Here is a 14593-nt window from a genome sequence, read left to right as displayed (position 1 = left end):
TGATGCCATAAATAGACGGCAGGTCGACTCGACGTTTATTTTAATAAAAAAAAAACAGAGGACAAAAAATATAAATGTAAAAAAAAAAACGTGGTTTTCACAATGAAAATTATATAGAAAACACGACTTGTCGCCTCGGTCGTTTTGTTGGAAAAAAAAACCTTTGTAGCGGCATTTGTGTAGTGGCCCGTGATTGTGACGCCGGGTGGTGGTGGTACCAACTTTAACACGTCCATTGGGGGGAAATACAACAATATGGGTATAGGTGCATAGTGTACGGTCAGCTGATGGCGATAGAATGACAGATATCGGACCGGTTGACTAGTGAAGGTTATCATATACAAAATTATTAAAATACTTTACACCTACTGCACACACATCTAATTGATAAGATTTATATATTAAAAAAAACTTGTATAAATTCTGCAACATTACAAGTACTTGAAACTAAAAAAAACAAAAAAATATTTTCAATATTACTTTTATTTTGTTAGTAATTGAGTGTGTTGGGATAGATGAATCTTTATTTTAAAGTAATCGAGTAAGTTAGGATAGATAAATCACCTGTAATATAAAAACTACATATTATCATTATTTAGTTATATTTTCAATTTCATAAAAAGTAAAACGTAGAATAAGAAAATTTAACTAAATAATGTTTTTGTGTAGTTTTTATATTACAGGTGATTTATCTATCCTAACTTACTCGATTACTTTAAAATAAAACTAATATCGAAAATATTATTTTTGTTTCTTTAGTTTCAAGTACTTTTTGGCCAAATATGGGGCTTTTATATTAAATACCAATAAGTAAATAACTATTATGGTGAAGATTGAATATAATATAAAGGATTGTATATTCTCGCTAAAAATATCTAAAATCTAATTCTCGAATATTTTTTAAGTAAATTTTTTTTATAATGTTTATAAAACATTATAAGCCAAAAATAAATAATTTTCATATGTTTTATTAATTTTAACAACATAATTTAATGCATATTTCAAAGATTTTTTATGATATACATAGAATTTTAGATGCACATAAATCCGACTAATTATGACCAATAGCAAACATTATAGTAAATAAATTATTCTCAAATTATCATAAAAACAATTTCCTATATTTATTTTCTTAAATTGTCAATGTTGATACAATTTTACATTTTAGAAATTTCTAACTTACAACACTAGTAGTAACCCATTTGAATACTGACAACAGCAAGGGAAGCTTAACTTTAAAACTATACAGTATTTGAAGTGTCCATTGTAGACATAAGGATAACTATTAGTGCACTCGGACTGGTCTAATCGTTATCACGCGTCTACTCCCTACTACGCACGTTGTAGTGGACATCGCTACTACCGGCCAATCAGCTGTTACACACGTACACACCACACACGCACAAAAACACATTTTTTATAGTATAGTAGAGTAGAGTATAGTACAACATTGTATTGCGCAATAATCCAAGTTGTTGTTGAAAATATATATAAATATGTATATAAAATTTGATATAAACGTTTTTTAATGTTGTAAAAAATCATTACGGCAAATTTAAAGTTTAAGAAACTCAAAAAGTTTTTTTTTGTTCATATTTGTCTTTCGCACTAATTGCGGGGATCAATTTTTTAAGCTACTAATTAGCTACTGAAGATATTTTTATTGTGACTTTAAGCTACTAATTAGCTACCAAATTATTTTTTTTGATTCATTTCTACCAATTAGCTACCGTATTCTAGTCAATTGTGATATTCAAATTTGTGTTACCAAAATTGTAGTTCCTTAAGTATATTTATTATTGTCGTGGTTTGTGTTTTAGTTTTAGGTAGCATCTCTGGCCAGAAGCTCTGCGAATTGTGAGTACTATTGTTGATTTTTGTGTTCCATTTTGTAAGTTAGTGTAGTTATTATTGATTTGTGATTTATTGAACAGATTAGCTATTATTATAAGTGTTATTAATTTATTATTCATTTCATCGTAGGCGTAAGGCCAGCGCACAACGGTCACAAAGACCTTGTGGATGTAAGATAGTCATTATCGTTCGGGTATTTGTTATTTTATATTGTGGGTAAATTATTAAATGAATTTATTTTGTGTTATCTGTTCAATGTCATATTTTGTAATAATTACTAGCTAGTCAATTTTGTCCATTGGAACCAATTTTATTTACTTCATCTTAATATTGAAATTTTAAACTAGTATTAAATTTGTCTGTTAAGAATTAATTGACATAATTTTATAACATTGTTCCTTTTTATTGGAATTATGTTTATTTATAACTAATTTATTGCTGTCATTGATTGTTAAAGAGTTTTTTGTTATTTATTTTCATTATTATTTGTTGAGTAAGAAGGGCTAAATTTATCTAGTAAATTTATTTATCGAAAATATTAATATTAATTATTGTAAAAAAGGTTTGAATTATTTACTTATTTATTTATTTAGTTTAATAGTACAAACTTACAGGCACGTAGACAAGGATGGGCCTGGCCCCTCTTAGATTTAATGTGGCCCAGGGCCGCCCCCCCAAATTTAAAATTCAATTATTTTTACGAATTATCATAAACGTGCTAGGCCTTATATACATTGAAATTATTATTAATTTGTAATTACTATTGAGTAAAAAAGTTATTATTATGGCTGTATTTTCATTTTTATATTCATAGAAAACGTTATTTGAAAAAGATAACGTTCTAGACGTAATAATAAACGGAATAGCAATTACTCCAAACGTAGTTGTGTGTAAATTTTTTTAACTCTGGTCCAACAAATGATAACAAACTACGAAGTATCTGCATTTATTAGAATCTAGTTGATTACAAAATTCGATAGAGTATACTCTATGAAAATTTTTTTGGTAAATCTTATCTTTAAGTTGTTTCTTTTAGCTTCGATGCGAAGCTGAGAAGGTATTGGTTTTACTAAGATGTGTTTTGTTTTGTGCCTGTTACCACTTTTTCTCAGCTCTCACTGAACTAATTTCTTTCAATGATACGTCAAAAGATCACAAATTGTATCTTGTAGAAGACATTACTCTCAAAAATTGAAAAAATTTCCCTCATTCCCCGTAAATGGGGGAAACCTCCAAAAAAATTACACATTTAAAAATCGCTAATTTTCGAAATTTTTTTAATTTTTTTTACTAAAAACTGCCGTAACTTTTCATAAATAGATATATCAATACAATTTTTTTTTATAGATGTTTGATGTCTTTACCTATCATTTGATATATTTTTTTTGTAAATCGGACCCTTTATCTGCCCACAGGGGGGGATTTAAAATGACAACTTTTTCACAAAAAATTAACTTTTTCAACTTAACTTTTGAAAATGTTCCGGAAGGTCTGACACTTTTATATATATCTTATATTAAAGCTAATGTAANACTTAACTTTTGAAAATGTTCCAGATGGTCTAACACTTTTATATATATCTTAAATTAAAGCTAATGTAATATACTTTAATTAAAAAAAAAAAAAATTTACCTCTGGACATGTCTTCACGGTAAAAATGGCTACCGAATGCTATTTTTGTGTGAAAATTCTTGATTTTATAATTTACATTTTTAACTTTATAATGCTATAACTTATTGAAAAGTGTATGGATCAACGCAATTTTTTTATGAGAAATAATATTTTTTAATAATTCCTTTTTTATTCGACATACTTTATCTTAATCAAGATGTTAATAAGGAACTAGCAGATCATATTAGAATAATACACCAATTTTTTTAAATTAAACACTATCTAAAGATTTGCATCGAAGCGTTTTTTTTTTTTATAGCGATTTTAATCACTGTCAGATATCATTATACTTGATCCAACTATGCCACGTCAATACTGTACCGCAACCCCCCTGTGCTGGGTTTTTTTTCATTTGGATCACTCTGTATAAGCAATTTTTTTTAAATGCTCTGATTTGACTTATATCTGCATTAGTAGCATGCTCTAACGATGAAGATTTTAAAAACATATCGATTGTAACGATATTTTTTTATAATTTAGTAGTTACAATAGGTAATTTATTTGTTATTTGCGTGCTCTAAATAAAAGTAATAAAAATATGACTAAAAAATGCAGGAATTGTTTTTAATTTTAAATAAAATAAATTTTACATTTTTTATAATTTATATTTATTTAAAAATTTTTTATAACTTATTTTTTATTAGTATTTAGGAATAAATTATTTTTTCTTAATAGTTTAAAAGTTGAAAAATTAAATCAGCTTATTGTCGTAACTCAAAATTATAATAAAAAATTTAGAAGGTAATATATAAGTAAAAAAAGTTAGGATAATATTGTTGTTGGAATTAAAAAAATGTGAGAGTGAGAGTTACTTTTGATTCGGGGTGTAATTCGAGGGTCATAAAATAACAATGTAAATTTTCTTATGGGTTTAAAAAATCTTACCTGGTAAATTCTCTGGTTCTTATAATATCCACAGTGATGATATTGATAAGATGATAAATAAAATAACACAATTTCAAATTTTAGTTCACAAATTAACACACAAAAACTTCGACAATGACGATTACAACGTTCGCACAACTTAATACGGAGCACGATAATAACGACGTAATGCAGACCACGATAAGAACAGCCCAATACGGAGCACGAAATGAAAGCCAGGAGCAAGGGTTTGCTCTGACTTTTTATAATATTTTTTTAACCCCAAAAATCGTCACTGTGGAATTTTTAAAAAAATTGTTTATTGATAAATAAGCATGAAACACAGAGATCAATATAAATTAATAGAACATAAATTATTTTGACATTTACATATATAACATTAACATGTTTTTTTACAAGTAAGACGAAGATTAATACAATGCATTTAACTATTAATAGTAGAATAACAAAGATGAAAAAAAAGTAATATATAGCTTTTCTTTTGGTAAGGAAGGATTTTAAAAGTAATTATTAATTGATTTATGACCGAACCGCATACACTACAATGTAGCCAAACGGTGCGAGTTTGATGACTATTTCTCTTAAATGTTTATCTAAATTTTTGTTCGAAAAGGATCATGTCCTTGTAAGAATATAATGTATAATGAAACAAGTTAAAATGAACCATTTCTATGGATAGAAGTGGTGACTATTTGAAATGAAAAAGAATATATTAATAAATACTAAAAAGATAGTATAGTTGAGTACATGAACAGGGTATTGTAGTGTTGTCCCGTATAAATAATAGTGACGATTATATTACGACATTATGTTCACATCATTATTTTATTAGCTTCGATGCAAAGCTGAGAAGGTATTGGTTTTACTATGAGGTGTTTTTTTTGTGTCTGTTACTACTTTTTCTCAGTCTCACCGAACCGATTTCTTTCAATGATACATCAAAAGATCACAAATCGTATCTAGTCGAAGACATTACCCTCAAAAATTGAAAAAATTTCCCTCGTTCCTAGTAAATGGGGAAAACCCCCCAAAAATTACAAATTTAAAAATCGCTAATTTTCGAAATTTTTTTTCTTAAAATTGTCATAACTTTTTTATATAAATGCATGATATAGTTACTTTTCATTTGATATATTTGTTTTATAAATCTGACTCTTTACCTGCCAACGGGGGAGATTTAAAATGACAAATTTTTCACAAAATATTAACTTTTTCCACTTAAATTTTTAAAATGTTCCGGAAAGTCTGACACTTTTATCTATATCTTAAATTAAAGCTAATGTAATGTACTATTTTATTTAAAAAAATTTCGGACTTTATTTTGTCTTCGCGGTGAAAATGGCTACCGAATGCTATTTTTGTGTAAAAATTCTCGATTTTGTATTTTTCATTTTTAACCCTATATTGTTATAACTTTTTAAAAAATGTATGGATCAGCACAAGTTTTTTATGAGAAATAATATTTTTTAATAATCCCTTTTTCATTCTTCATCTTAATCAGGATATTAATAAGGAAATAGCAGATCATGTAACTTTTGGATTAATCCACCAATTTTTTAAAAATAAACACAAATTTTGAACTTGTAAGATTCATAGAATAGGATACTGCCTAAGGAGGAGTGGAGGGAGCCCCCCCACAAGCTTTTCATGGGAAACAAATTATGGAAAATGATACAAGGGCCCAAAATTGTTGGCCCCTCCAATAAACATATTCTGGCTACGTGCCTGCACACTTACATATATACACACTTATTATTCACAACATAGATAACTGGTTTTGTGCAGGCCAACCCTCTCACCTCCAGTGACTCTATTTACACACCATCACACAACGTAGCCTGATCGGTATTAGTGCAATTAGCCGGTTCGGGTAAGCACTGTATTATTAAGTGCCCCTGGCCCCAACAAGACCTTAAGTGATTTAGCCAATGAAAACAAGAGTTTGTCTACAATCTCAGTTTTTTTGTTTTCTTGATATTCAGTATAGAGACTATCACATTCATCGTTCCAGCAAGGTATGTGTTCTCGTCTATAGCCACGAGTACGTTCATATGCGAACCTGCTACGGAAAGGTGTAATAAATAAAATAAATGAACCACTATTTTGTTTAACCGTAGTGCTATAGAATTTATTATTATATTAAATCACTTCACTTTATAAAATATAATAATATATAGTTACAAATATTAATTAAAATACTAAGACATAAAATAAATATGTAGAATACTGTGAGTGGTCATGACAAAATCACGACTATTTACAGGACCTATTTAATATGCCTAAGCGTCCCTAGTTCAGCATAATCCTGTCGGTGACTATAGACGGACGATCATCAAACGCTGTAGAATGGCACTTAGTATAATATTATTCATTTGTATAATAATAAGAGATTCTTAACAACATCTATATTACATTAAAAAGAGAATGTAAGTCATATAGTTGCAAAATTACGTACATATACGATTTTTTTTTAACCAGCTTTTTCTTTACTTTTTTGTTATATTGTCAATAAAAAGACAAGTTTTTAAAATTTAACCATATAAAATTGATTTGTTTTTCAATGTATTTTTTTACATTTTGAACAGTAAATTTAAACACTAAATGATGTCATTATAAGAACAGTTTGAAGTATATGAGTTATGAAGTCTATAATAAGCAATAATATCAAGTACATAAAATTTATTTTTTTCTACGAAAAACATTGTTTTAGAATAAATAATTAATATTTACACTATTTCAGTATAAATTATAACACAACGTACGTAAAATTACTCAGCTAAAATTTAAACATTTTAATTGTTACTTTCTCCAGTAGAAAAATCATTATAATGCATTTAAAATCTATACTAATATTTTTTTTAGTATGTTTTTTAACCGACACAATGGTAAGTATTTATTAAACTATTTATTTATTTTTTTAACAAATATATAATATAAATATTTATAGAGTGAGGGACTTAATGCAATCCAAATACAATGTTTTCTAAAATTGGTAAAAAGTTTAAGACATTATAATACAGAAGCAGTAAATAAAGTTTTAAAGTATTTTCGCATCAATGAAGAGTATAAATATAACTGTGAAGGTAATTATTAAGTATAATTTTTAGTATCGATTTTTTAACATTAATTTTTATTTTTATATAGAATGATTCTTTTAACACTAGCTACTCAATTTTTCTTAAAATACTATTTTTTTTTATGAATTTCCTTTTCAGATTTTATTAGTTACATATATATCTCAATTTATCTGTTATAAAATATTATACATGTTCTTCCTACATGTTTTAGGGGTGTCAACTTTTGTTTTTTTAATGGCAACATACATAATTAATTTGCCAATAAAATAGAAATTTATGTAATTAAGAGAACGACTAGTATTCTAGAAGTTGACACGGCACCGCCTTACGCTCTAGGTTGGCGTTCACCCGTGTCTCTCTCGATATCAGCCGTCTAGCTATTAATATGACAATCGGTTGTCAGCGAGTGTCTCCCCTCCCTTGACACCGAGATAAGGCCGCCGCCGATACTATTGCGGTCTGTTCCGTTTCCGACGTAAAACTTAACTGGTTGCTCCGTTCTGTTACTGTTTTTTTTTCCTTTTCTGCCTTTTTGGTTTGTTTTATAACGTTTTTCAACGTCTGTTATTTCCAACGCCTTATACGGATACTCACGGCCTACAATTGTGCTGTGCCATAAGTGTTGGTGTTATTTAAAAATTGCTAGAGCGAACTAACGTATACATATATTGATATTCATTTGTCGGGTACGTTTTGTGTTCGCTCCATTGTCTATTGGATGCGCGTCAAAGTTATTAACATTTTTATAACATGGCGTGAGGAGGAGTGTGGTAAGTTCTTAAATACTGGTCAAAAGTGTTCGACAAAAACTTTTTCTAAATTACATCATTTTATAATTTATAAGTTAGGTTAATATGCATGTAATCTATTTTAAATAAATAAATTTGACACCCCTATAAGACATAAGATATGAACATGAAAATTTTTTTTACAACAATTAAATGGAGATACATATGTAATTTAAGTATTTTAAGAGAAATCGAGTGAATAGCATTAAAATAATCTCACTGTATATTTGTCAATAAAAATACTCTGCCCGCTTTAAAATTTATTTATAATAAAAAAAATATAAAACTATTCTACATATAATATACAACACAAATATAACAATAATTTTTATAGTTGAAAGTTTTTAATATAAATTATCTTAATTAAATATACATAATTAAAATTCCCCTTGGAAAGGGCATAAGAATACTTCTTATACTAGTAGGCGCAATAGGGTCTACCGGTATTAGATCGATACTGGTATATGTTGTTTGGCTTGATAACGTTTTTAGCAATGACAGATCAGCACTGCAGGTTTTGTATAACCAGTATTACGTCAGTACTACGCCAGCAATAGTAGCTAAATACTGATCTCCAATACTGGATCAGTATTTAGATTAGACACCAGTCGATATTACAATAGTACGGGCTAGCCAATAGTCAGTTACCAGTACTCATGTAATACTTCGACCGTTGCCAATATTAGTACTTAACAATAATGTCTGCTTGGGTATCAGAACAAGTTTATCAGACTTGACTTTTACGAAAAGACAACACATAATGTTTTAAAACATTGATACTGATTATTTATAATAAAACTTTTTGGTCCACTGTTTAGATCTATTTTTATATTTAAGAAGAAAATTTCATTTAGGATCATTTCGTTTNATATTAGTACTTAACAATAATGTCTGCTTGGGTATCAGAACAAGTTTATCAGACTTGACTTTTACGAAAAGACAACACATAATATTTTAAAACATTGATACTGATTATTTATAATAAAACTTTTTGGTCCACTGTTTAGATCTATTTTTATATTTAAAAAGAAAATTTCATTTAGAATCATTTCGTTTAGAAACTATACAACATTTACGGGCAATACTTTTTCTTTATTATCAAAAATTAATTTTTTTATTATTTACATACATTAAAGTACTTGTAACATAATTTACTACAAAATATTTTTAGCCATATTATTTTAAAAAGTTGACGAAACTGAATAATTTTCATTATACATTTTCTAAAGAATCGTTTTATTCTTTCTACATACACGTTTTTTTTTAATTTTATTTTGTTAAAAATGTATTCTTTAGCACACAAATAAGAATAATATGGGGTCAATTCACTTATCCATTTTAACCATTCTTCTGTTATATTTGGTGCTTAATCAGAAAATTTTACATAGACCTGTCAATGATATTTATGTTATGTATAAAGGCCTTAATCGATTTCGAACAATAAAAATGTACAAATGTTGTACTGTCTAGCTGAATTTATCTTATATTCTGAAATAATTCTAAAACATTTTATTTTATTTCAAATTAAAAGAGCTCAAAAATTATTTTATAAACAACTTTTGTTACAGTTATTATTTACAAAAAAATTAACTTAAATAATTACACTAAAAATACATATATTTCCATTTGGTTTTTCAAACTTCGCCTTTTAAAACCTAAAATAGATATTTTTTTAAATTACGTAAAATGTAAAAAATTGAATGTAATAAATATGATAAAAATTTTTTATTTGGAACACCTATATTTTCATTGATTTTGAGAAAAACTATGCAACATGAAATTTTAATCACCCTATATAAGGTATCAATATTTTATAGATAAAACATACGTAAGGGCTTTCGAGATTCTAAAATTTGTGGTACAATTTAACAAGTTGTGTGATAACAAACAAGTAAAGATCACATATTAATTACTTTATTATCTTTTTTACCTGAATCATTAATACATTATTTGCATTCTTTAGTTAGAAAATTTGAGCATAGAAGAGGTAGAACTAATCTCAACTGAATTCAATAAACTTGCAGACAATGAAAAACTTATAGATGGAGATCAATACGTATATTTGATTTCTATAATCGGCAAAGATGTTGGATGCGTAAATATAAATTTACTTATAAATATTCATAATTGTTTGCATATGACATACATCGCCCAAGATATTTTTCTGTCTAACACAAAAATAGACAGAAAGTCTAGTATGAAAAAAAGCAAGTCAAGTGATCATAATACTTATTTTATTGTTATGTTGATATTCTTATTCAAAATAACACACACAAATTCTTAATAAAGAATTTATAGTCTATTTTTGTATAATTTTTGAAAAATTCGATAAAGGTGGCACGGGTCGCGGGGCTCCTTGCATCAAGAAACGCCGCGGGACCGTGTCATATCTTATTCATCTAATTTCGTTGTCAATGATAGTCTTTCATAATATCAATAAAAAAAATTAGCTCTTTGATATTGCTGACATAATTTGCAAATCTAACAGAAACTTATGCAATCATTAATCATGATAGTGTTTATTATTCCATTATTATAACAATATACTTACCGGTATCTAAACTATAAGTTATAACATTAAGATGTAATAATTTTTTACAAAATCCGTCCCTTAATATATTTTATAAAACTTGGTTCGGTATTAAGAAATAGTTTAGAGGCCAGTTCTGTGAAGAAAAATTTCTTTTTCCAATGCTCGGTTTGGCCTACACGAAAATTTTAGAAATCCGGCCCAGTCCTAGCCCGGTATTCTCGATATCTCCGTCCTCCTCTTGTGATAGTGTACAATTATTTATTGTGATTTAATAAAAGGTATAATAAATAAATAATTTTTATATGAGTAATTAAAACGTAGCGTAAAATATCCTCTAGGATGGTAAATATTTTTACAAGGTGAACTGTTTTTATTGAATTTTGATAATTTGTTATTAATTTTATGTATACTTAATGCAATTTCAAACTGGATTGAACTTCATTAACACTTGACGCTTTAAGTACAAAGATTGACATAAAATCAAATTTATTTATATTTTGTCATGGACTCATTCTGATTTTTATTAGACAAAAATATTATAGAATTATTTTTATTTATTAAAAAAAGGCTCTTTAAACTTCTGTGTAAAGTTTTCTTAATCCTTTCCTGAAAAAATTATTAAACGTTATAAATTAAAAAAAAATCTGGTATTTATATCAAATGTTTAATTTTACGTATATGCGATTATTTCATGCGCATTACTGAAAGGTGGGAGGGTGTAGGTCGCTATCGGATCCCGTTAAATATCAAAAAAAAATTATAATTACTGTTGGTTATTGGTATTGTCTATCTATAATAAGTACAGACAGGGAGTTTATTAAAAATAACAACTTTTGCATGATAAGTTAATATTTTCAACTCAAATATTGAAAATGTCCCGGAAACACTTTAAACTTAATATATATATGTAAAATTATAGCTTATACTAAAAAAATCAATTGACCCTCCCTCACTTACTAGTATCAGGTTTTTTGAAATTTTAAATATCGCAAGTAACTTCAAGTATCCCGTTATAAATAGATCTTGGGTATAAATCTAAGTTGCTTTATAACACCAAATATCACTAAAAAAAAAACGCTATTGAAGATATGATTATGACCATTCAGCATTCGTACTAGATTACTTTAAATTATAAAAATTATTATAGTAAATATCAAAAATTAGTATGAAATTTTATGTTTGTAACTAATTAATTAATAAAATGAAATCCCATTTTAAAATATACATTAATGGCTTATATGTTGAAATTGATCGAATAATATCCGATAATTTTCATAAATTCTTTTACTAACCCAACTTTTCTTTACATATAAAAATTTCTGTTTCGACCTAGTTTGATATATAAATAAATTGTAATTGTTATTATTAAATAGTGGACTGTATTAAACGATATTTATACATAAGTTAAAGCTGTATGACCACGCACAAGCTCGTACCTTACGTTATTAGTCACTTATCAGAAAAAATACTACAGCCGGTCTCTTAATTGCTATTTAATACTAAAAAATGTCTTTGATAAATCGCGCCCGTTCAATTTACTTTGTTGAGATTATTGCTTTAATCCAAATAATTATATTCTCATCCTCTTTAACTGTAAACTTTATTTTTTCACAAGGCAACATACACTATTAACTAGCTTATTTAATAGATAATGATCTAATTAAGAAAATGACTGATCGATAATAACTTTTGGACCAGTATTTCGGAAATTATTTATATTATATATTACATTTTATATTATATATATTTATATTTTCATATATAAATGAAAGGAACAGTACGGGCGGGAAATGACTAGTGAAAAAAATAACAAAATCCGTGTCTCGCCACTAGCAATTATTATAAAATATAATTAATTCCGAAAACACAAGAGTATAAAGAGACCTATTTTATATAAATTAAAAATACAATAAAAATGGTTTTATAATATTGTTTGTTAAATAAAATTTTTAATGAATGCAAAAAAAGATAAGAATAAATTTGATTTTATGACAAACTTTGAGTTTAAGGCCTACCCTAATATTCTTGTTTTTAAATACTTTAGTTTAGTTATATATATTACAATAAATTATTTTGCATATTTTAGGAAAATAAGCTAAATGATTGGAGTGAAAAAATTAAATGTAATTCATTAAAATTTTTTTAACAAAAATCTATTTTTTCTGTTATATTGTTGTATTTTTTAGCTCGATATTATTTTGAGTTCGGTGATGTACTACTCGATGCATTACGGTACAGAGCACAAATAAAAAAAACAATAATTGGTGAAATTGAAAATTTGAATGAAAATTTTATTTATTACATCGTGAATGATCATAGTACAGATGAGATAAATGAAAAATGTCCATGGTTACTTAAATAAATGATATATAAAAGCATTATTTTGTATACATTTTTAAATACTCATGTTTTTTTTAGCTATCACTTAAAATATTCTAAAATTATATAAAATTATTATCTTTACGGTCACTCATTTATTGCATTTTATTATTATTTTTATTCCATTAAGATGATTTATACCTCGTTTGTTATTTAATTGTACACTGAGTACTGTTTTTGTTTCACTTACTCCGAACCTTTCTATTATTATTCTAGTTTTAATACTCTACTCTTTCATTTGTTTATTAGTATGTGTTCAAAATAATCCGCTTTCGTTATTATTTGAAAGGCGTGCGGGTTAAATATCATAAGTTCATTTTGACTACTATTTTTTGCATATTCTTATAAATATTTAAAAGACATCCTTATAAAAAATTTTCATCATTATTTTTTTCTTAAAACAGCGTTTTAAAGGAAAATTTTTTACAAATAATATAAAAAAATCTACTGAACAGTATGCAGTTCAGTTTCGACTTATAACCTTTTATCTGCACAATATCCATTTTTAACATGAAGATATATTTTTACTTTTTGATGTCATGTTAGTCGAGTGCATGTGTTACCTATTAAAAAATAAGAGGTATTTAATTTTAATGTATTTTATAATTTCTATGTCTTATATTTAAAATGTAATTTTAAATGCCAAAATAAAATTAAAAAAAATTCTACTAGTTGTTTACTTTTTTTATTAGCAAAAATAAAATCGTTAATCAAAATAAAGTTAAACATTCTGAAACAATTTGATGAGAAAAATATAATAAATAATTTTTTCATAGAACATGATAGGTATATTTGTTTTTTTCTTCTGTACGAAGATGAGAACGTATTGCCCTGATGTGCTTTTTATGTCTGTCCATGAAAATTTTCAGCTCTAATTATATCGTTTTTAATGATAAATACATCGCTAAAACCGATTTTAATCTAATTTAACTTGTCACTGGTGCAGATTAAAAAAAAACACTTAATTTTAGGCAAATTTAATTAAGTTGTCAATGATAAAATATCAAAACTAACTGAAGTTTTATGTTTAAATCGTTTTATTATTATGATGGTGTCACGTTACCATTATTGTAAAAAATTATTATAATAAAATACAGACAGCGCATCCGCTTCAAGAGAATGATGAATTGTCGATTAATATTTATTAAATAATTGGCAATCGTCCGAATTACTAATTAAACCCAAAAGACCTGACCATCGTGGTCAGTCGATTCCAGTGCTTTGGGTTATTCATCAGTCTCAGTACTCGGTTGTTGCTGTTCGGCTTACTGCATAAAGTCAAGTCTTTGTTTTTCTTTTTTTTATCTACTTAGTCTCGTCCTCAACATTTCAGAGTACTTGTGTCTTGCACTTAATCTGCACTTTATACTTTGTTATACTCCTTACCTGGTACGCCAAGTATTTGT

General features: G+C 26.8%; 1 protein-coding gene across 2 annotated transcripts in view; it reads left to right on the top strand.

The window, feature by feature from the left end:
• Positions 1-13855, top strand: part of LOC126906133 (uncharacterized) — a 17256-nt gene extending 3401 nt beyond the window's left edge. The window contains exons 1-8 of one of the 2 annotated variants that reach the window (XM_050686437.1): positions 1719-1857; positions 6996-7078; positions 7151-7295; positions 7358-7493; positions 10093-10166; positions 10239-10370; positions 12895-12931; positions 12995-13855. In XM_050686437.1, the coding sequence (XP_050542394.1) occupies positions 7239-7295; positions 7358-7493; positions 10093-10166; positions 10239-10370; positions 12895-12931; positions 12995-13170 (612 nt within the window). In that variant the 5' untranslated portion in view covers positions 1719-1857; positions 6996-7078; positions 7151-7238 and the 3' untranslated portion in view covers positions 13171-13855. Of the gene's footprint in view, positions 1-1718; positions 1858-6995; positions 7079-7150; positions 7296-7357; positions 7494-10092; positions 10167-10238; positions 10371-12894; positions 12932-12994 lie in introns of those variants that run through there. The other variant, XM_050686436.1, reaches the window with a different exon arrangement.
• Positions 13856-14593: the final 738 nt, after the last annotated feature.

This window comes from Daktulosphaira vitifoliae, unplaced genomic scaffold, assembly GCF_025091365.1.
Source record: "Daktulosphaira vitifoliae isolate Bord-2020 unplaced genomic scaffold, ASM2509136v1 Scaffold_4, whole genome shotgun sequence".
Taxonomy (NCBI): domain Eukaryota; kingdom Metazoa; phylum Arthropoda; class Insecta; order Hemiptera; family Phylloxeridae; genus Daktulosphaira; species Daktulosphaira vitifoliae.
Note: the sequence above shows the minus strand (reverse complement) of the source record. Positions and strands in the feature narration are given on the sequence as shown.